Below are 22,522 nucleotides of genomic sequence, written 5' to 3'. Positions count from 1 at the left end.
TGTACAGATTTAGGGAGCTGTTATTACTGTAGAAATTCCAGTCTTCTTTTACAAAAGGAAAAATGACATCCAAGCTAGTTCTGGGCTACTTTGTCTTTTGTAATCAAAACAGAAGTTATTCAATGAGCTGCTTTCCCTCCATAACTGAATTATTGAACTTGGCTGTTTCTCTGCTCTCCTGCAATGCACAGGAAAGCCTGGCTCCACTATAAAGCACCATTCAGACAAGAGGTAAAATTGTTTTCACATTTCACAGGGTTCTTGGTCTGTTACCTGTTATCTGCTCACTTTGCAGCATTTCACAATCGTGAACTCAAACACACAGCTCGTTTCCATAATGGACGTTGCCAGTGAACGGAGCAGATGATTGTTTAAAGCTAATCCTGGGTCTTTTTTTAAAACAATGCCTGTACAGACAAGAGCCAGCTTCCCCTAGAGGCAGCTTGAGACTTGCAAATCAAGATCACAGAAAGGAGTTTTCCCACTGCTCTATGGCAAGATATCCAGACCAGATATCACAACCACATGGGAATCTGTCCTGTGCCCAAGAGAATGGGCAAGATACATGCTCTTTCTCAATGGCCCACAACCTATCTGTGTGAAATATTAATACACTTTCGCAGACACAAAACCAAGCATGTTATTGAATTCACTATGAGTTGTCCATTCAAAGACAAATGCTGAAGTGCTAAATGACTTCTTTATAGCTCCTCACAAGCTTCTGTCCTGAGACCCAAGCTTTAGGCACCTGCCCCTGGATTCCCACAGAACCTCAAACAACACTGCCTGACATTACATGCATCATCTTCCTCAAATCAGACCTTTGAACTATGTTCCCTGGAATCATGCTGTCATCTACCCAGCTGGAAACTTCAGCCTCACCTTAGGCAATGTCTTTTTCTTTTCTCATTTCCCTACTACTTAGTCCCACACCTTCCTCCACATTAGACTAAACAATCACAGAAGTCTTTCACTGTATTCTTGAACAAAATTTATTCTATTCTCCAATATATCGCCTTTTCCAATATATCCTTCATGTTGCCCCAGAATTATCTGACCAAAACAGGTTGGGTCATGGCACTTCTTCAGGGCTCCCTCTCACCTGCAAAATAAATTCCACACTCTTTAACATAGGATTCAAGGCTGTTCACTGTCAGAACTTGTATTATTAGTTGGAAAGTATTCATTTATGAATGAGAGATATGAGAGATGCTGAACTGGAAATGACTTAAGCCATGAGAAATACTTATTTTCTCACTTAACAAGAAATCCAAAAGTCTCGGGGTCCAGGACGGGTTTATTCAGCACAGCATAAGCATCTAGGTATCTTCCAGTGTTCTGCTCTGTCGTTCTCAGCATCATGGCTTTTATCCTCAGGCTCAATTCCTCTTGAACTCTAGGTGATTGCCGTGGCTCAGACATCACATCCTTTCTCTCATAACCATGTAGAAAAAAATACATCCCTTCTTCTGCAGGAAAACCTGCCCATGAGCCCCCTTATATCTCACTGGCCAGAACTGTATCACACCTGTCACAGGCAAGGAGATAGAAGTACTGTTTAAGTATTCACATCTTGAAATCAGAGTTCTTTCAGCAAGAAAGGAAGGAAGCAAGTGTGTGTGGGAGGGCTGGGTTGGGGGGAGGGTGTGGTTGGAGTGGCCACTTTTAGTACCTGCGAGGGTTTACACTCTGCCCTTAAGCAGTTAACTCTGTCCATAAGCCTCAGGCCCCTGGTCACCGGAATTATTACTGTTCTCAGAACTTAGGGTGTCATTTTTTTTATGCATTCTCCCACCTTACCAATATGCCCGCAGTGTCTTCCCATGCTTCAAGAACACACGACTCTTCACAGCCTGTTAGGTTCCAAGCTGCTTCCAAGACAGCACTTACTCAGCCTCAGTCCTTCAGCAGGTTTTGTGTTTATAGTGCATTTTTCACTTTGGTTTCTTTCTACTCTTGTTTCTACATTTGACTTCTGTTCTGGTAGAATATAGGGCCCTATTTCCATCAGTCTTGTCCTTGCCACGGCCTTTATCACAGTGTCTTAAATATAGCATATCAGTGTCTTAAATCTAGTGATACATGTTGGATGTAAATTAATAAATTAATATCACACCTGTTTGGTTTGCAGGGCTGTGCTACCAGCATAGTCTCCCAAGATGGTGAGCAGAACGGTCTTATGGGGAGAGTGGATGAAGGTGTAGATGAATTTTTCACCAAGAAGGTGACCAAAATGGATTCCAAGTGAGTTCAGAGTCATTTCACTAATCACATCATTTAATTCACATTTAAATTACTACTAACAGTTTTAATTTTAAACTTAGTATGTACTAAGGCTCTTATTTCATAAGTGTATAAAATACACATTTAACAGAGGATTTACTTTTCTGGTGGTTTGCAAGACCACCATCAATTGGGAACTTGTTAGAAATATGAATTCTCAAACCTCTACCCCAGACCTACGGAATCAGAAACTAGAGGTGGGAGCTGACAACCTGTGTTTTAATAAGCCCTCCAGGGTATACTGAGGTGCACTCAAGTTGAAGAACCACTGTAATATCTAAATCAGACTACAAAATGTATCTCCCCAAGGTTTTTTTTTTCGTTTTCTTTTAGGGCTTTATTACATTCATCTGGATGTATCTTAGACAATGAGATACATTTGGCAGGCTGAAATTACTTACAGTGGACCCTTGAACAATGCAGGTTTGAATGGCTTGGGTCTACTTATTTGTGGATGTTTTTCAATAGTAGATACTTCAGTATACTACATAGGCCCTGGCTGGTTGCATCTGTGGATGTGGACAAACTCGGATACTGAGGACTGACTCTGTGCATTAACTCCCCCATTATTCATAGGTCAATTATATTTTTAAATTCCCCATGTTTATAATTTGATATGTCTGGGAGCACACATCATTCATTGCTAAGTAGCACAGCTTTACCAGAGTCAGAACGACAACGGAATTAGTAAAGAGGCTTCAGATTTAGCCTCTGAAAACTTGTCTGAATTTTATTACCAAGATGGAGTTTCCTTAGAAGACAATTCAGTGGTACTTTTATTAACAGCTTAACTTGAAACACTCCAGCCTTTAAGCATGACTTGTACCAAGTTGTTTAATCTCCAACTAAATGCAGATCCATTCCCAAGTACACTCGGAATAAGGATTTGTGTCGGTGAAGTGTTCTTCACCTTGAGGTATCAAATCCAGGAACTAATTTAAACCATCCTGATAAGTGGGAGATGGGCAGTTCGGGCACAGGGAAGGAAAACCCGTCCATTCTGTAGATTGATGTGCCTTATCTTGCCTTTGCAGGATGGCGAGGTGGGAGCAAGTTAAATTTTTATATCCATAACAGTATAACTTACTAATGTTGTAAGCTTTAGGACCCAATTATTTATCTCCTTTGACACTGGCCTTGAAGCTTGCCTTACTGGGGAAAATTCTATTCTCTCCTTCAAGATTCAACGTAAATATCCTTTATTCTTTGAAGCATTTCCCTGCCTCACCTCCTCTCCTCCCCAATTAACTGCCCTTTGTCTACTGCCGACTTGACTTGACGCTTCTTTTCTTTTCATCTTCTGCATACATCTGTTAGAGCAACATAATCCCTTGAATTTGTTTGTTTTTTCTTTTTTACATGTGGGGAATGGATGAACACAGTCTGAATGCAAAAGATTCAGGAAGTGCCAACATAAGCTGAGCCAAATGGGGAAATCCCTCTTAATGATTTGTTTTCAAATCTCTTCTTCCTATAGAATACTGTCCTTCACAAACAAATGCCTGGGTCTGATTTCTCATTATAACTTCATGTCTGACACAGCCTGTAATGTATAATCTGCCCTCAGTCACTCTCGGTTGAATGAATCAAGACAATCTTGGCCTGTATCTGTATAAACAGATAATACTGTAGGCTCTCCTTGTCCCAAACTTTTGATATTGAATTAGTGGAGCGGTCTGTGCATATTTAATCCGGATCATATGTGTCGTCACTGCCAGGGAGACCTCCTCTGCCCTTAGTCGCCTCCTCCTCTAATAAGCGCAGTGAAAGTTGGGCAAACTTTATAAGGTGTAAAACCCACTTTCTACAAAGATACTGCTTTAGGAGGATTCTCTTCATGTTCCGGTACACAAATAGAACTAGGTGCATCAATTTTCATCAAATAATAATGGAATCTACTAGAAGCTGTGATTTGTTTCATTTCTTTTCGTTACATAAAAACAGATCATTGTCAGTTTGCTATATAGAGGTCCAGGCATAGGTCAAACCATCAAGTAGTATGAAGGAAGTTTGAAAATCGAAGTTCCACGTGTTCCTCGTAGTTTAAAATGTCAGAGGTGTTTTAAGGTGTTTAAAGTGTTTTATAAAAAAGAAAGAAAAAAAAGACCTTGTTTCTTTCCCTATTCCCCAGAGGCAATTAATTCCTATTCCTTTAGCTGTTTTTTAATTTTGTTTCCATATTTCATAATAATTTTTTTGTTGTTGCTATTTATTTTTCAGTTTTAAATAGTGACCATAACTAGTGGCTTCTTACTATAGAGGGTGATAATGTAGCTCCTACACAGTCTGACCCTACTGTCCATCAAATGCATGCAGGCAAACACACACACACACTTTTCTATTTTTTCATCTTTTTCTTATCCCTCCCTGCCTCAACTCTTTGAGATTTTCTCAGTCTTATCTTCCAATCTTGAGTTTTCCATTTCCACTATCACATTTTTCATCTTGGTTATGTCATAATTGTTGGTTACATCAGTATTTAATGTTTACTTCGTTATAAGAATGTAAATGTTCATAGCTGAGTTACACAATATGCAGTGATTATATTTCCTTCCCTTTACAACTTTTTATTTTCCCTGGAGTTAATAATTGTCCCCTTTTGCATTTGCTTAGTTTTCTGTATACCTGTCATTGACATACCTTCTAAATCTCTACAAAGGTATGAATATTCTCTCAATTTCCTCACATCTTCTCAGTTTCATCTTCCTGGGCACATACTTCACTACTGTCTGACCACCCCAGCCTGGCCTTTAGGTCTGGTCCCCTGCTGTCGTCCTGGGATCCCCACTTCGCCATCTGCTGGGGGTCTCTCCTCACTCATTCCTGGGTCTTTCCTGTTTCCTTTGGCCGGGTCATCCTCTTCCTTCCTTCACTCTTGTTTTGGGGCAGCACCTCCTCTGGTTACTTGCTAAAGAAGGAAGCCAGGAGGGTGAGTTTCTGAGACTCATATGTCTTGCATTTTGGTTAATACTGTGACAGCTGCAGAACTTTAGACTGGATTCCATCTTTCTTTAGAATTTTGAAAACCTGGTCCCTGTATCCTCTCGCTTCTAATGTTGCTCTAAGAATCCAATGTCACCTTGAGTCCTCATCTTTTGCTTGTGGCTTGTTTTTCTGCTTCTCAGAAAATATTTGGGATCTTCTCCCTGTTCTTAGTATGTTGACATCTTATGATGATATGTTCTATGTGGGTTTTTTGATTTTGTTTTGTTAAAACCCATTTGTTAGGCACTCATGAGCTATTTCAATCTGAAAATTTGTGTCCTTTGGTTCTGGAATTTTTCTTTAATTATTTTTCATAATTTCTTTGCTTCCTTTTTCTCTATATTCTTTTACTTAAACTTCTATTATTCAAATTGTATTTCTTCTCTTAATCCGCTAGTTTTTTTTTTTTTTTTTTAAACTGTTTCTCTTCTATTTTTTCATCTTTTTCTTACCCTTCCCCCCCTCAACTTTCTGGGAGATTTTCTCAATCTTATCTTCCAACCTTGAGTTTTCCATTTCTGCTATCAGATTTTTCTGTTATTCTTGTTTCATGGAGTTTATTGACACATATACCTCCTGTATACATGGGGGATACCCAGGGACACTGAGTAACTCCCTGAAATGGCCCACAATACCACCTTACATACCATCTTCAGCTAAAGACGGAAGAAAGACAGCTTGGGGATGTTATTGTGAAGCAGGTCAACAGGGGTAAGGTTGTTATGCAGGTTTAAGTCCTGGCCCTTCTCTGTTGATAAATTTCTAGGGATCTAGTCATCCTGCTTCTCCTGGTATGGAGAGGAATACACCCTTCACATGGTGATTTTCTGTATAAATGTATATTTCTCTTACAGAAGAGAAATTTTCCCAGTGTCTGCTGTTTCTTAAAAATAACCAGCCTAAAAAATAACCAGCCTAAAATAATCCTATGCCACAGGCATATTATGGGATGGCACATTCTGTTTCCCTTCACCTGAAATCCATTTGCTTCTGGGCCTTCCCAACTAATACTTCAGGGGTCAGCTTTCCCAGATTTATGAAATCAGTTTCCACTCCTGTTTTGGCTTCCAAAAAACTTCCTGTTTTTGCTTTTTCTCCTCTCTGGGGCTTAGGCCTTTTTTCTTTTTTAAAAAAATTCTCTTGCTGGGTTTTTCTTGGGACTCAGAGGAGCTGTATGGGTACCTTCCAGCTCTAAGTGAAAGGCTCTTATGATACTTCCCATTCAGCCCAAATCATTTACTTTCTTCCCATCCATTTCCCAAGTTTCAGAATGTTCAGAATATTCTGACAGACCTCTCCCAAAGCTCACTGGCTGCTTTTTCATGTCATTGCCTCTTTCCATGGTATTACATTTCTTTTGGTTTTGAATAGTGCTTTTTATTTTTATAATTAATTTTTTACATTTAAGCAAGGATCTGGATCTTGGTTTGAGTTGAGCACTTATGGTGGGATTTCAGATGTTATCTAATGATTGTGGAGAGATTACAGGCACTTAAGGGGAAATCTCGGCCTTTCTGCTGCTACTGCTAAGTCACTTCAGTTGTGTCCGACTCTGTGCAACCCCATAGACGGCAGCCCACCAGGCTCCACCGTCCCTGGGATTCTCCAGGCAAGAACACTGGAGTGGGTTGCCATTTCCTTCTCTAATGCGTGAAAGTGAAAAGTGAAAGTGAAGTCGCTCAGTCCTGTCCGACTCTTTGCGACCCCATGGACTGCAGCCTACTAGGCTCCTCTGTCCATGGGATTTTCCAGGCAAGAGTACTGGAGTGGGTTGCCATTGCCTTCTCCTCGGCCTTTCTAGCACCCTCCAAATTAAATAAGGCAGTCACCCATCTATGCCATGAGTGGAGGTACCTTTTCTAAAAGTTCTTACGAGTGGAGAGGCACTTGACTAGAGCATTTAAACAGAAAAAACTTACCTCTGCTCTCAGTCCTCCCAGTGATACCTTCATATTCTCATTCTTAATTTTTATGTGCCTCAGTTTCCTCACCTGTGGATATGATGATGATATTCAACCTTTCTATTTCCAAAGTCAACTTCTTAAAATGTTTCAGAATTGTTGCTATATAAGCAGCCATCTCCCTATTTCTATTTTGAGTGACTCTTGCTGAAGCTTTAATTACAGTAAACCCAACAGGATTTTCTTTTGAATCATAGGCGATGGTCAGCGAGGGGCTCAGAGTCCCACGAGCTTAGTGAAGGAGGAGACGAGAAGAAAAAACGCGACTTTCGGAAAGCTAGCTTTCTCAATTTAATCAAACCCCGGACCAAACCTGAGCGGTCCTCAACAGTCTTGACAGCAGAAGAACTCTCCTCCCCCAAGGCGGGAGTCAGAAGTCCAGCTGTGGATGCCCCCAGGAAGGATACAAAGCCAGCCGAGCACAACGGCAGTGCTGATCGGATGGAGGAGATCAAAACACCCGACTCCCTAGAAGAAAGTCAAGGGGAAGATGTGGGGAAGGTGGACCGGAGTGACGGCAAGGGCAGCCCACAGGGAGGGCGAAGGTACGGGGTCCAGATGATGGGCAGTGGGCTGCTGGCGGAGATGAAAGCCAAGCAGGAGATGAAAGCCAAGGCCGCTTGCTCGCTGAAGGTAAGGGAGGGGGGTCTGTTTTGACTTGGTTGCCTTTGTCATTTTTGTCTCCACGCAGTTTTTATGGGCAAGACAGGTACAGGAAAACAGCCTATGAGTCAAATAAAAATCCCCAAACAAATGGCTCTTTCCTAAAGGATGCAGAGCACAGACAGGACCTGGCCATGTTTTTCCACCAGCACTAGGGCCACACGCTCCTGAAGAGCCTCAGCCTTGGAAGGCTGGGCAGTGCCTGAAGGTCCATGTCTCACCTGCTCAGGTGCTCCTGTGCCTGTCACAGAAACACGTGACAGCTGTGCCAAGGACGTGCTCCACTCTGGGGAAAGACTGTAGAATCCAAAGGAGACCCAAGGGTCACTGGAGATAGGAGAACTGACAGAGGCAAATAAAATGATTGAAACCAGGTTCTAGTTCGATCCAGGGAGATGGTCTTCAGTTATGTCCAGAGTTTATGTCCTTTTCCAAACCTGAAAGTTCCTTGCTAAATTCAAGGTTTAAAAGGCAAAATATTCTGTTAGAATTAATTGAATACTTGACCATGGAGATGTGTTGCTATGAAGACACACTTTATCATTTAAAAACTGCTGAGTACCCCCAACGTGATGGACATGAGTTTCAGTAGGCTCCGGGAGTTGGTGATGGACAGGGAAGCCCAGCGTGCTGCAGTCCATGGGGTTGCAAAGAGTTGGACACGACTGAGTGACTGAACTGAACTGAGTACCCCCCAAATCTGACTTCATGCATTACTTATTTCTGAACCTCTTTTAAAAGTATAAGCTGTGTATCTTTCTGCCCTTTTTTACCTTTATATTTTTCCTGCCCTCAGCTACTTGAGGGTTGTGCCCTTATTGTGATTAATAATTAATTAAGATTAATATATTCATTTAACTCAGGTTTTGGTTTCTGTGCACTATCTTGAGCTCTTTTATGTTTATAAAACTGGGTTCTCCAACTTATTTGAAGTATCAGAATAAAACAGTTCATCTCAATGAACCCTTGATTTCAGAAAGTAAGTGGTTATACCAGGACATAGAGGGCTTGTTTTATATTACTTGTAAACATACTAATTATTGTTTCATTAAATCCTGCATCCCACATGATTTTACAGCTGTTCACCATAGTTTTTCCACCAGCACCACCGTTCTCTAGCAATTTTCTATTTACAGATCCCTCCTAACTCACTCATTAGCTCTCAGAATTGAGATAAAACTATACTCTGTTAACTCAACAAGGGAGGCACGATGTGGCCTTCACTGGCCAGAATTCTCAGTAAATACCATGACCACATCTTTGGTGAGTCAGATGCGCAAGGAAATGTTTACATTTTAGTTGGTTTTATGGACTTTCTTTACAATAAGGAATGTGCTGTTTTGACTAATGAGCTGTTTATCACTGTTTCCATTGATGAATATAGCTGTGTTTTGGTAGAAAGATGAGAAGTGCTGGAGGGGTTTTTTCCCTTGTGCTTTGGATTTGATAAACAGATTGGCTCCAAGTGACAAAATTGTTATGGTTTAAGTTGCTCAAGACATACAGCAATGATCTTAGAGTGCCATCTAGTGTTCCCTGTAGACTTGTCTCAGCAGCAGAGCCTTAGGGAGATGGAGAAATCAGCCACAGTCAATGTCATGGCAGGAGAGTTAAGAAGCCATTATTTGTTGCCACTTATGATCTGCTTTGTTCTTTCTCTTGACACTTTAAATAACTATGCACTTTTGCGGTGGGGTGCTTGAATTTTTTAGAAACTTGGGAACGATGCTGTCTCCCAGGATTCTTCCAGCCTGGCCTTGAGCAGCACAGAACGGTTGGACGGAGGTGGGGCTGGTAAGTCAGGCCACTGCCATCACCCCCTTAGGACAAACTATTACCTTCTGGCCCCAGGAGTCACATGTGATTGACAGAAGGAAAATAAAGATGGAGAGCAAGAATGGACCTTGACTTTCCCCTAGAAGACCACAGCCCTTCACCTGCCCCAGCTCTACTTAGGGGCACATTCCCACAATAACCTAGAACCTGGATAAGGCACTTTTCCTGATTCCACAAAGGGAAGAGATTTCATTGAGAAGAACTCCTAAACTGAGGGCATTTGGGGAGGGGAAAAAGAGAGGGGACATGGCTGATGAAATTATTATTGGAGTGTAATTGACTTAGAACACCGAGTTAGTTCCAGGTGCACACCATAGTGATTTGATATTTCTATTACAAAGTGATCATCAAGGCAAGTCTAGTTACCATTTGTCACCATATGAAGTTATTACAATATTAGTGACTGTATTCCTTCCCCAGGCTGTACATTTCATCCCTGTGGTATACTTGTCTCTGCAAGTTTGTGTTTCTTCATCCCCCTCACCCCTCTCCCTCTGGTAACCACCTGGTTGTTTCCTGTATCCGTGAGTCTGTTTTGCTGATGTTTTTAAAAATAAGCCGTATACAGTATATAGCAGGGAGCCCTTTTAATTGACATGAGGGAATGCTCTTTTCTCTCAGCTTGAACATCCATGAATATTCAACATCCTTTGTCCCTTTGACTTCTTAGGTGTAGTAAGAGAATAAGAGACTTTAGATGGAAACCGGAGAGTAACTTGTTAATTGTGCAGAAATTACCTCATTTTGCTGTTTGACATTCTTGCGTTGAGTTTTAGCATTTTCATAAGGAAACAGACTATAACTCAGATTCAGCCGGTTTATTTTTCCGTTACCTGGATAAATTAAGGCAGCAGAAGGGATGGAGGCAGGGCAGGAGATGATGCTCCTGGAGTGGTTCTCACTAAACGTGAGGTTTGGGGCACAGTCCTCCTCTCCCAGGGCCTGCAGCCCAACTCCAGAGTGTCGTCCAGAACAGAGGTGCCTACAGTTGGTTACTACTGTACCTTATGCCAGATCTAAGGAAGATCTGAGTGCTTCAAACGCGTGGAGACCTGCTTTTGCCCCTGTATGCCCCTATGGGCATGTACCCTATGAAACATGAGGCTTGTCACCCGTGGAATAGTCAGAGGTGATCAGAAGAGCGCCATTGAGTTCACTGTTTTTCTGCCAAGAATCTTAGTTTTCCACCAGCATGTTTTGATTCTAAAAACATGCTAGAATAGCGTGTTTCTATTCTAAAATATCTTTGGTGACAGATACAGAAAACAAACTAACAGTTACCAGTGGGGAGGGGCTGGGAGGAGGGGCAAAACTGGGGAAGGGGATTAAGAGATACAGCCTGCCAGGCACAAAATAAGTAAGATACAGGCTATAATGTACAGCACAGGGCCTATTATAGCCAGTATTTTATAACTACATTATATGGAATATAGTCTATAAAAATACTGAACCACTATGTTGTACACATGAAACAAATATTGTAAGTCAACTATACTTCTGTTAAAGTAAAATAGCTGAGAAATGATGAACAGCTCTTAGAAGTCTCTAAAGGATTGGTTTCTTGCACCTTTGAGTTTTACAGTCAAGTGTGCTTTTTGTGCCCATTTTCATTTTAGTGCCTAAAGTGCATCCAGAGAACCGCTTCGGTTTGGGAACCCCAGAAAAGAATGCCAAAGCCGAGGTCAAGGCGGAGGCGGGCCCAAGGCCCCGGAACTTTTCCAACAGGCCCACCAGCCCGAAGCCCCTCCTGCAGGCCCCCAAACCCAACCTGGCGGCGCGGCCCACCATTCCGCAGAAACCAAGAACTGCCTCGCGGCCTGGTAAGGACTGGTTTTTGCTGGTCGGGAAGTAACACTATGACCAGGTGGCTTCCCAAGCTGGAGGGACTGGGCCTCCACTGATGGTTTCCAGGGCCTCTGGTGAACATGACTGGGGGGTGTGTCTGCAGGAGAGCGCCGGGAGAAACTTGCTAAAGTGACCGAGGCGGAAGGGTTCCTTCATTCCGCACCCAGGTCACCCCTCAGGGACCACCCTTGCACTCAGGGCTGTGGGTCGAAGGCGGGATACCTCTGTGTGCTGCTCGGCCCCTGGCGGTGCTCCGTGTAGCTTGCTGCAGGCTGCATCCGGGTGGCCAGACCCTTCAGAAAGCCACAGTTTACGGATGAGAGCCACAATTAGGGAGAGCGTAAGTTGCTCTGTTTTTATCTGATACCCTGTGAAATATTTAGGGTTTAGAACAGGGCTGGGCAAAATATGGGCCTGTTTTTGTAAAGAACGTGTCAGAGGTACACAGCCCTCACTGTCCACGTACACACACACACACACACACAATTACCTGGCTGGTGACAGAACAGAGAAAGGGAGTACAATTCAGTTTTTCCTTTCAATTAGACTGAAACAGGACAGCCTTCAGAAATAAGAGACGAGCTGTTTTGCCATCTTTTTATCTTAGCAGGTCATTTAATCTCTCCAGTTGTACAGTGTTCATCACAGTCCTTTCTGGTCCTCAAAGTCCATGATTTTAAGTTATTCTAACTGATCTCAGAAAGTATATGTAGGTACATGCACCCCCACTCCTGAAAGTGTGAATCTATGTCATATACATATGGTGACCACTCTACTGGATTTGAGAGCAGGTAAACTCAGTGGGTTATAACCATCACTTATTTTAAGAAAATCAAATGGCCTTTGTGTTTGAGGCAGAAGGAGTATTTAGTTCACCTACAGTCTAAGTTTTAAATATCAACTCATTGAAATTCTGAAACTGAAATTCTGTCCGCAAGGTATATTCATATCTGTAGATTTTTAACTGTAAGTTTTAATTTTTCTATTGTTTGTTTCTTCACTGGGCTATGAAACTAATTTTTGGCCAGAAAAACTAGGATGCTTTTTAAAAGATTATTAGTCATTTGTATTTAAAGACTAACCCAGCTTATGCTTTGGGAATCCAGCTTGTTGGGTGTCTTTGTGTCTCCACAGAGGATGTCCCAGACTCTCCATCCAGCCCAGGTTCTCCTAAAGTCGCTCTTCTTCCGCCCGTCTTGAAAAAAGTTCCTTCAGACAAAGAGAAAGATGGCCAGGGCAGCCCGCAGCCCAGTCCCAGGACCTTTTCCCGGGAAGGTAAGATATTTTTCTTCTGCATTAGCTCTCCCCAAGGAGAGTCATTTCTAGAGAAAGGAATTGATCTTGGTTAGAGCTTTTCAGCCAGCATACCCTGGATTACATTTTGGAACCGGAGCAGACTCGATTCAACACTGTTGGTGACACTGGGTCTTAAAGACTGTATACAAGGAGTAAAAGCGTAACTGAGTCACTCAGCCCAAAGGTCTTTGTCACAGTAATCTCTAGATGCTCCTGAACTGACCCCTCGTGTATTAGGAGTGCCAACAACATTGTTTTGTGACTGGCGCTACCTGTAGGTTTCTAGGTTCCACTGTTTCTCAGAAGAGCTCCCCCTGGTGGTCAGTTGCTGTCACTATGGTTCAGGAGTGGCTCACACAGGCTTGGGAGACCTGGTAGATGGTTAGCTTGTGAGGTTGTGAAGTCAGGTGGTCCTCATTCTCAGAAGTGTCACTTGCATGTCAGAGCACTGTCACACCAGTTTGTTTCTTTTCTGTTTCTTTTACTTTGCTGGGATGGGAGCAGAGCAAGATAATCCCAGGGCTTGTATGCTGTCTCCCAGAATCAGATCAAATATTGTTGTCTGTGGAGGCAAGGTGTGTTTGGGCTGACTTTTGCACCCCACCTTGTCTCTCCCCACTTCTCCCATTCTGTTCAATGTGCAGTTACCTTTAGGGGTCTATCATAAAGTGTAATTGCCAACTCTAAGCCCCACCTATTAAGAAATTATCTGGAGCCATCATCGCCCATGTCCAGATAGCTCTCAGCGTGGTTTGGGGTTGCTTGGTTTTATTTGAGATTGTTTGATGCTTTAGAATTCTTTGATAGCTCTGGTTGTGACATCTTCCTACCTCGGCTCATTTTCTTTTCGGTTGAAATTAATGGAAAGTGTTTCTGAGTACTGTCTTTGTTGATTGAGAGTCTCATAAAAAATAGTACACCCTGCTTTCTTCTCTCAATTCTGCAGCTTTATTTGATGTGTACAAACTTTACTCACCTACTGGCTGTAAAGTAAAGAAGGTGGGGGTTTTTAACCAAAGCTGATAAACCAGTCTGTCAGAGAAACTAAAGCCATTGAATGATGGCTGACACTTAGTCATTTCACACTGGGTGATCAATAGATACAGGACTCAGTATTACAGCCACAGCCTTTGAAAGCCTTGGTATAGAAAGAGGAATCGTTGATGGTGTCAGGTCAGAGTGACTGCCTGCTCAAACCACACCGTCCCTTCCCTTTCTGCAACTGCTGTCTTTGTGTCTTTACTTACAATGAAGCTTTCAGACATGTCTGAAAGAATTTTGTTGGTGAGAAATGGAAAGGCATGGAGGAGTAGTGAGGGTAAGTAGGAATGTTCATCTTGTCAAAAGCAATTGGAAATATGGACGGATTGAGAAGAAAAGGGGAGAGGGCTGAACAAGAAATAATTGCTTAACATTTTTGAAAAATGACATTTCCTAAGATGCCTAAGATGAGGCCCAGAGTAACCAGCAGCCTCCTGAGTAAAAGAGCGTGTACATGGAGCCTCTAGCGTTAACCAAGAGGGTGGAATACTGGATGCTACGGGCAGGTCCTTGGCTGCTTTGAGAAAGTTAGGTATTCTTTCCCTAGGAACTTAGGAATGAATGTGTTGCTTCTCAAACATATCAGGGCTTCACAGGTAGATGCTTGATTCCCTTCCCCACTCCCTCAACAGCAAATACTATGGATGGTTCACACCCCCCATCTTTTCAGCTGAAGACTGGAGAGCTATGGAAATCACTGCTTTCCTGTCTGGGATCCAGGATATCTCTGAGATCATTCTGATGTTGTTGCTTGAAACTGAAATTGGACTCGAAAATATATCTGAGGTCTCAGAACAGTTGGTAAATGTCAGAGGTGGTAATGTTTTGACTTCAGTTTATTTTTCAGCTTGTCCACTAAGCTGGCCCAGGAATGAGAGCCACTTGTGAGCCCTCTTTTCCTTTAGAAAACTGTTCCTGTTGTTCCCATTCCTACTTTCTTGTACATTATTCATGCCGGTTACTTCATGTCCTTGTTCTGTGCCTCCCTCTGGACTAGCGTGCCCAACTCATTTCTGAATCAGGTAAATGGCTGTGCTTCTTCTGGATTATTCCATAGTGAATGTGAATTTTGTTAAACTATCTTGGAATTGAAATGGTAACGCGGGGGCCTGTTAGTTATATTTTGGGGGCAGACTCAGAGCTCACCTCATTTTGCACGACATTTCCATAATGTTGGCTGTTGAATTCTGTAGATAATGGTGTATCTGTTCAGGACCAACACTGGAGGTACCTTGAATCTTAAGTGGGGTGGGTAAGCTGATATTTAAGTTTTAATATTAATGTCAACACGTTGATGTATTTGCTACTACGAAGGGTAAAATGGATCCCTTTTCCTTAGTAGTGCAAAGAGGAGATTATTACAAAAGGCATTCAGATCATGACAGTGGCAAGCCTTCCGGTAGAGGGAAAAGACCTTCAAAACTGTACTCCACCATTGCAGAAGAGGAAGTGAATGCAATTGGGCACAGGAAGTCACAGCCAACAAATGGTTAGAGTCTTCACTTCTCATCCCTCACTCTCCCAAAGCTTACGAACTGGCACTAACAAAAACAAACTTTAATTGAGTAATTTCTATCCTGGGACTGGGTCAGGGATTGTTCATACAATTGATTTTTTTTCCCCTAAATGGCAGCAGGATGGTCCTTCCACTGGGGGACAAAAAGTATTGACTTAAAAAACTAAAATCAGAAATTCTTACGAGGAGGACCAAGTTACTTTGGATTATGGTGACTTGTCCTTTCAAATTTTTGTGATCATGGAAGTTGATTTTTATATTTGGGGTCATGTCTCCTATTCTCTTCCTTTCTCTCTCTCCTCTTAGATTTAAACTGGGATGGGGTCAGAAATTAAGAGTAACATGGTTAACTTTAGAGAATGTTGGCCAAACACCTTACCTTACACTCTTCTAGCAAAGGATACAGGTGATCTTTCAGTGGACATTTTGTAACCCTGTAGGAAGAAAGGAAAAATACCAATTTACTTTTCAACCTCTCATATTATTTTACAACAGTTACCCAATAACTGTCTTCCATTTGACACTGTATACATCCTGTAAACTTCTGTTCAGGTGAGGACAGTCCCAGGAAACGGATTTTAAATCAGCTTTCATCTCCAGTGGGAAACGTTAGAATACGTAATGCTGACTCAGAGAGGAAATGGCTTTTCTATGACTAAGTATTCATCATCTCCCTGGTTAATAAATATGACTTAAACTCTTTTAAAGGAAGTTGTAGTATCATAAAAGAAAAAAATATTAAATATTTTGATATCTAAGCTTGTTTAAGGGATTTCTTCCCTTGAAATAGGCTTTTCCCTCCCTGTAATACTTTATCAGATGGTAACACATAAGGGTAGGTGGCTCCAGGGATAGAGTGCCCGCAGTCTAGCCATAATCCCACACCCCTTACCACCTCTTCAGAAAGCATCCCAGATGGCAGGTCAGTGGAAGTGAACTTAAAATAGGGATAATTTCTGTTTATTGAAAAAGGCTAACCCATTCTCAAACCTTTGACCTACCTTATAGCTTAGTAGCCCAGTGAGTTATGACTTCTCAGTAGGAACCGTTGTCTCTGAGGACTTTCTCTGACACAGTTAAAAACAAGAACAACGGAGCAAGCATCCACCAGTCTCCCAACAGCAGTGGAGTCAGCCTTCTTGATGAGATAAGCCATGTCGTCTGACTTGCCTGGTGGCCCAGCACACACTAGCCAGGTGACAGGGTGGCGTTAAGGACGTGGCCCATTGCATAAAGAAAGCAACATTCTGTTTGGGCCGGGTAGCACCTTCCCTAGAGGAAAACAACCGACTTGTTTCTTCATTTTTAAAGGGTTTCCTGTGGTAGGTTTGTTCACATAGTTACAGACCTTCTCTCTGCAAGAGATTTTTCAATATTTTCAAGAAAATCTGTTATCTTCAAATCATATAAATGTACACATAAGATATTTTCTGAAAAAAGAGTTTATTAAATCAGAAGCTCTATATTGCCTCTTTTGATAAGGTCACCCAAGGTTATCTAGATTTTGGAAATTTACATTTGAACTGTTGCATCACTTGACTTATAATTGTTTATTGTTAACAAAGCACCCTTCATGCAATGTAACGTTCATTTTTCGAGAGCACTAACAGCACTTTATACAACACATGGATGGAGCGCCCACCTGCCGGTACCACAGTGATCATCCAGTGAGGTTTTGAGTTAGAGTAAAAATAAGATGAAGCCAGGGAAAAGCCAAATCCTAGAAAAGCAAGAAATTCTGTCTGAATTTTTTTTTTTTTTAATGACCTCTTTGGTTTAAAACTCTTATTGTGATGGGCTACGTCAAATTTTAATGGAATTCAATAGGACCATCTTGATTTGCTTTCCTGCCTAGATTTCTTGAGATATGAACAGGAACCAAAAGCATAATTAAAAGCATAATTTTTAGAGGAGCTTCAGTTAAAATAATCTGATGTACAATATTTTAATCTTGTTTTGTTAGTGCCGATTCCCAGCACTTGTCTTCACCCCTGAGAATTGCATCGCAGTCTGCTTTCTGAATAGTTTGGTTAACAAATGCAATTAGCAGAACAATTCTATTAAACCACAGTGTGTAGTTTTCTTTAAGAGCAGCTTTCTTACCTCCCTAAATCATGTCTCTGTGAAACAGAAGCTATTGTTCTCAAAGCATGCTGCCTATTTTTATCATGATTATTATGTTTTAATTATGTGGCTATTTTAATATTGATTTGACAGGTAAAATGCTTACTTTCTTTTCCTGGAAGTATTTGTAATTGCATCTTTCAAATTTCATATCATTTCCTTTCTGTGTTTAATATAAGCTGTGATGTCGTCATTAGAGTATGTCCTATTTTCTTGAAGAAACGAGTTGGTTTTGACTTTGTATGCATTGTAATGTCTCCTATTTGGACAGGCCATCCTATTCTGAGATTCCTATAGTGTATCACTTGCTTCTTCCATAATTCAGCCTATAGCCAACAAATATTTGGTTGTGGCTAATAGTCTGTAACCCAGTGCTATGTTCCCCATTTTCCAACAGATCTGGGTTCTTCTACCCCTATGTAAATTCTTCAAAAGAAATTTAACAGTTCATTGACACTTCTGGTGCTTGTCAGAAAATATTTCAAAAAAACAAGGCCAACTACTGATTATTATTTTAAGGTCATCATGTTTTTCTCCTGGGAAATATGAATGTCAGTGGAGCTTAAAATAGAGAAAAGCTCAAATTTTTATATCAATCTCTAATTCTGAATTTATATGCACATTTCAGATGCTCTAAAATTAGCATATATATGTACTTTCATATATATATATGCAAATTCAGATCATCTTCAAGAATGACAGATTTCACATTTGAGCCTATCAGTTATCAACACTGAAGACAGGATATGAATATACATAGACTGTTTACTTACTCAGGTATCTTTTATAATTTTAATGGTACCTGGAATGGTAATAAATGTATATAGACACATAGAGAGAAGCTCTTGAATGTATGAATTGTTGCATTAAAGAAATGTAGTAAAACAGTCTTTAAAACATTGTTACATTGTTATCAAGTCAAGCATTAACTCAGGCTGCCTAATAGAAAGTTTCTCTGAATTAGTAAAAAGTCTGAATTCAGAAATACTGAACCTACTTCAATATAATTGTAATTTTGTAATTAGTGTCCTAATTACATGCAATCAAATAATGCTGCCTGAAGACTGGAAAACAAATGAGAAAGAACACACCTACTAAGGTTGTTTGCACTAGCAATCTGGACTAATACCGAGTGCTTTGGCTTTCAAAGTCAAACAAGTGAGTTGTGCAAACAGTTCCTTGATCTCACCATGCCTCAGTTTTCCTGTCCAAGAATGGTGCCTTACCTATGATACAAAGAAAATGTCAGCCTGGTACTAGACCCATTATCATATTCACAACTGGTAGAGTTAAATCAATGAAAGTGAATATTTTTAAATAATGTCACCACCATAGTGAACTGCATTCACAGTCCTCCAGAAACAGCATCATTATTCCTCTCGGTGACTATGTCAGACAAATTAGAAGTTTTGCTTTCATGACTGGTACCAGGTTGGCTCTATGTCACCAACTCAGAAACCAGCCTGTTAACTTGCGTACACCCCCGCCCCTCGCCCCCAGCCTAGAGAACTCAGAAGCTAGTGTCACTTGGATGGAGACTGAAGGACAGTCTTACTTTTTGCAGGACGATGCCTCCGTTGGATTGGTACTCAATTTCGATTAGTCCTGGCCTAGTTCTTGGTTTTTATCTGTGACAGAAATGCATTTGATTGCAGGAATTTCTCCATTTTTTAGAGGGTATTCTTGATGTCATATCATGTGACATCAATTAGACCTGGGATTCTGAGGATGTTGCAAATATTGGGAAGGATGAAAAGGTTATTTAATCTAAGAAAGAAAGCTAATACATTTGCTCTGAAGATAAACAAGCAATATATCACATACTTCTTCCTTTGAATTTGTAGTGTTGGAAATTTGAGTGATACTTATTTTAGTTTTAAAATGAATAAGATTTTCCAGCTGATTTCACTAGTAATGATCTGTTTTGAGGTTAGATTATTGCAAAGTATTTCAAGATCAAAATACAATAAATATTCTCTGCTAACCCCTGTTCATAGTACACACATACAAGTTCAGAACTTAAATATTATTACTATTAAATTACTTTGTGAGAAAGGGAAAATTATTTATAGAAACTTACCTTTTTTCCCAAAACCTGGCTTGTTAACAACTTTCAAAGGACCAAACACATTTAATTTTCTTTACTCAAGTCAAGCTTAAAAAAAAAAAAAAATCAATATAATATTTATTCTTTGCTTTTCCCCTCCATCTGAGAATTTGCTCAAAACTGTTAGGTAAAAGCTCAAAAGTTTTTTAAAAGTTACTTTTTTATCATGAAATTTTATCCTTTTAAGAATTTTGAATAAATTCAATGTAATTAACTAAAATTTAAATTTTTATTGTCTAGAGATCAGAATCTGGCCCTGACAGCAGGATTGGCAAGAGAAGTACTTTATTATGTTTGCATTTTGCCTATTAGGTTTCATGAGCTTTCACTTCCTAAAACAACATTCTTTAGCAGATGAAACACTCCTGGCAAGATGAGTTTTTTAACATAATGCTAACATCAAAATGATTCGAAGCATCAAATGAATCCTCTTGCTTGTCCAGGACTGTGTTCCTGGTTGGATATTTAAACTTCTGAGTAGCAAGGTAACTACACTCTTTCAAGCCTCACAAAGTGCATAGGCTTGGTATTTTAAGTGATATCTCTACAATAGACTGGGTGAGTAATATTTAACAACTCTTAACAGTCACGCTGGAGTATGGCATCTGGACCTTTCCCAAGGTACAGTAGCAGAGAAACTAGAAAAGAACATGGATTTTGGAGAAAGATTTAATTTAAATCCCGATTCCTAGTTTTATAGAACCTACCTGGTAGTTGTGAAGAGTAACAGTGATAAAACAGAGCGCCTGGCAGGACACATCACAAAGGCTGAGTCTGGTGATTGTTCTCTCATCACTGCTTTGTAGATCCCCCATGTTCATATGGGATCAGAACAGGCAACAAACACGGCAGTTTTTTTTACCTGGAAGCTGTTCCTAAAGGATTGAATACAGGCAGCATTAATTCTTTTCCACAAGACTGTATTCCATTTCCTAGAGAGTGAAAACAGGATTTCTGAGACACAGAAAGGCGTGACAGAGATCACTGGGGCGCATCCTCATATCCTGTCCTTGAAGCAGGGATGGCCAACCCTAAATAGTGTGCAGAAGGCAACGGATGGAATATCCATCCAGCTGTGCCACCTCTGGGCTCTGTTTCCTGTGCCACTAGAACGGGCAGCTATGACCGAGGAGGTCCCCCGGCAGAGTGGCTTCCGGGTGCTCCTGGCCTCTCCCTGTGCTCCCACCCCTACCCTCCCCTACTGGGGTCCTCACCCTCAGATGGTCAACCGCATCTATGAGAGGCTCACCCTCTCATAGACTGGGGTTTTTATGTTTTCTGTGTTGTTTTGTTGGTTTGTTTTTAATTTCTGTTTAGACTCTTGAAACATACTTAGAAAATTGTTTCTGAGAAAGTTTATCTAAAACCCTCCCACACTCTTCAGGGCCCCTGCCTATCTCACCCTCTTACTGCTCAGGCCACCAGCATCTCCTTGTCCATCAGCTGTAACTACTTTCTTCCCTTCCTTTCAGTGTTCAGGAGAAGCTGGAGCCAGCAGGCCCAGGAGTGTCAGGAGCAAAAGCAGTGGGCCTCCAGTAAAGATGGCCAGCCAAGCAGCAAATCCAGCGACTCTGGGGAAGAAGCAGAAAGAGAGTATATTTTTGTGTAATGGTCACCCACGCAGAAGTCTTACTGTGAGGGGTGCTTTTGTTAGCCATCAGAAAGGAACCAAGGGCAACATCTCTCTCTTCTTCTAAGCATTTGTCTCTTGGTGCTTTTTTCTTTCTCCTTTTTTTCCTCGAGAACCAAAACAAATCCATTTCTCGGGAATCAAAGCACAGGTTTGATCTTTCCCAACCCTTGGCATTTGATTTCTATGCATTCCTTCATCTGCCTTCAGCGAATGCCAGCATTATCCCATGGGCCCTACTTGAATTTCTCTGAGGCAGCTAAAGGTTGCCCCATCAGATGAGTTTGGGGAGGTAAATGAGGTAACTGGACACATACTCATGAGGAACACCATCCAGCTGACGGTGGGGTACTGCTGCACGTACCTGTGTCAAACCTGCCCTTGACTCGATAGAGCAGTTTATTCTTGATGTCTGCGATTGCACACTGTAATTAACAGAGCACACTAATACTTTGTATAAATTATATATATCAGATCTTGGGTATGGTTTTTACATTCTCCCATGGGGAACTTCTTCCTTCCTGATCTGGAATTGTACATTTAAATTTGGTATGGTGACCTTTGTGATACCACCACCAAGTGAGTTAAGAACCGAGTGAAAGGCCCATGGCTGATTCTACCATGCACCCAGATTAATGTATATAGTTGATTGGAATGAGGTTTTATGAATATTCATGTTTTTTGAAGGCCTTTAATTTCTGTTCTGCATATTAGCTTTTAATGTGTGATTAAGAGAGAATACTTTGACACCTGTAAAAAATCAAAATACTACTTTTTAAGACATTTCACAAATATTCACTTACATTACAGGCTGAGGTATTTTATTCATATGTATATTTATACCAATAAAATGATTTTACAAGTGGAATTTTGACTTTCTCCAGTGATTTTTTAGTGAGGATTGGCTTGTGGTGATGAGCTTTGTTTTCTAAAAATCCAGAATAATCACAGTTTCCAGATAATCAAAAACCTATTACATTCTAAATAAATGCAACTTGCTGATTTCACAGGCTGCTCTTACCTTTGGAGAAAAGATGAAATTCATCAAAAGGTTATGAGAGTCCACAAGAGCCCACTCATCAGGCCAGATAACGGAGTCAGGGCTGGAGTCTCTCTGAAAAATCCCAAGACGCTATGAGATGAGCAGGACGACTGCTGGGAGGGGTCTGGGAATCTTCACCAAACGAGAAGTTTCAGATCATGGTTTTCCTACTGGTGCCATGTTCAGGCCCTTA

The 22,522-nt window shown here is 41.0% G+C and overlaps 1 protein-coding gene and 1 long non-coding RNA gene across 43 annotated transcripts in view; one reads left to right on the top strand and one right to left on the bottom strand.

The window, feature by feature from the left end:
- The window catches only part of CARMIL1 (capping protein regulator and myosin 1 linker 1), a 305,081-nt gene extending 283,727 nt beyond the window's left edge, over positions 1-21,354 (top strand). For 13 of the 42 annotated variants that reach the window (XM_081522066.1, XM_081522064.1, XM_081522071.1 and 10 more), the window contains 7 exons: positions 2,132-2,244; positions 7,427-7,862; positions 9,605-9,686; positions 11,345-11,548; positions 12,708-12,848; positions 15,250-15,399; positions 21,130-21,354. In XM_081522066.1, coding sequence (XP_081378192.1) covers positions 2,132-2,244; positions 7,427-7,862; positions 9,605-9,686; positions 11,345-11,548; positions 12,708-12,848; positions 15,250-15,399; positions 21,130-21,266 — 1,263 coding nt within the window. In that variant the 3' untranslated portion in view covers positions 21,267-21,354. Of the gene's footprint in view, positions 1-2,131; positions 2,245-7,426; positions 7,863-9,604; positions 9,687-11,344; positions 11,549-12,707; positions 12,849-15,249; positions 15,400-15,978; positions 16,134-21,129 lie in introns of those variants that run through there. The other 29 variants (XM_081522065.1, XM_081522084.1, XM_081522092.1 and 26 more) reach the window with 5 other exon arrangements.
- LOC145518223 (uncharacterized) lies at positions 975-22,401 on the bottom strand. Its single transcript, XR_014062763.1, has 12 exons — positions 21,060-22,401; positions 20,365-20,532; positions 19,631-19,705; positions 19,106-19,272; positions 18,642-18,776; positions 17,069-17,146; positions 16,428-16,698; positions 15,806-15,860; positions 15,057-15,097; positions 11,796-11,941; positions 1,264-1,528; positions 975-1,102 (listed from the first exon to the last, which is right to left on the bottom strand). It is a non-coding gene; the product is annotated as an uncharacterized LOC145518223 (long non-coding RNA).
- Positions 22,402-22,522: the final 121 nt, after the last annotated feature.

The sequence above is a fragment of the Giraffa tippelskirchi genome, chromosome 8, assembly GCF_054371585.1.
Source record: "Giraffa tippelskirchi isolate mGirTip1 chromosome 8, T2T-mGirTip1v1.2.pri, whole genome shotgun sequence".
In the NCBI taxonomy this organism is placed as follows: Eukaryota; Metazoa; Chordata; class Mammalia; order Artiodactyla; family Giraffidae; genus Giraffa; species Giraffa tippelskirchi.
The sequence above is the reverse complement of the archived record's forward strand: the minus strand, read 5'-3'. Positions and strand labels throughout refer to the sequence as shown.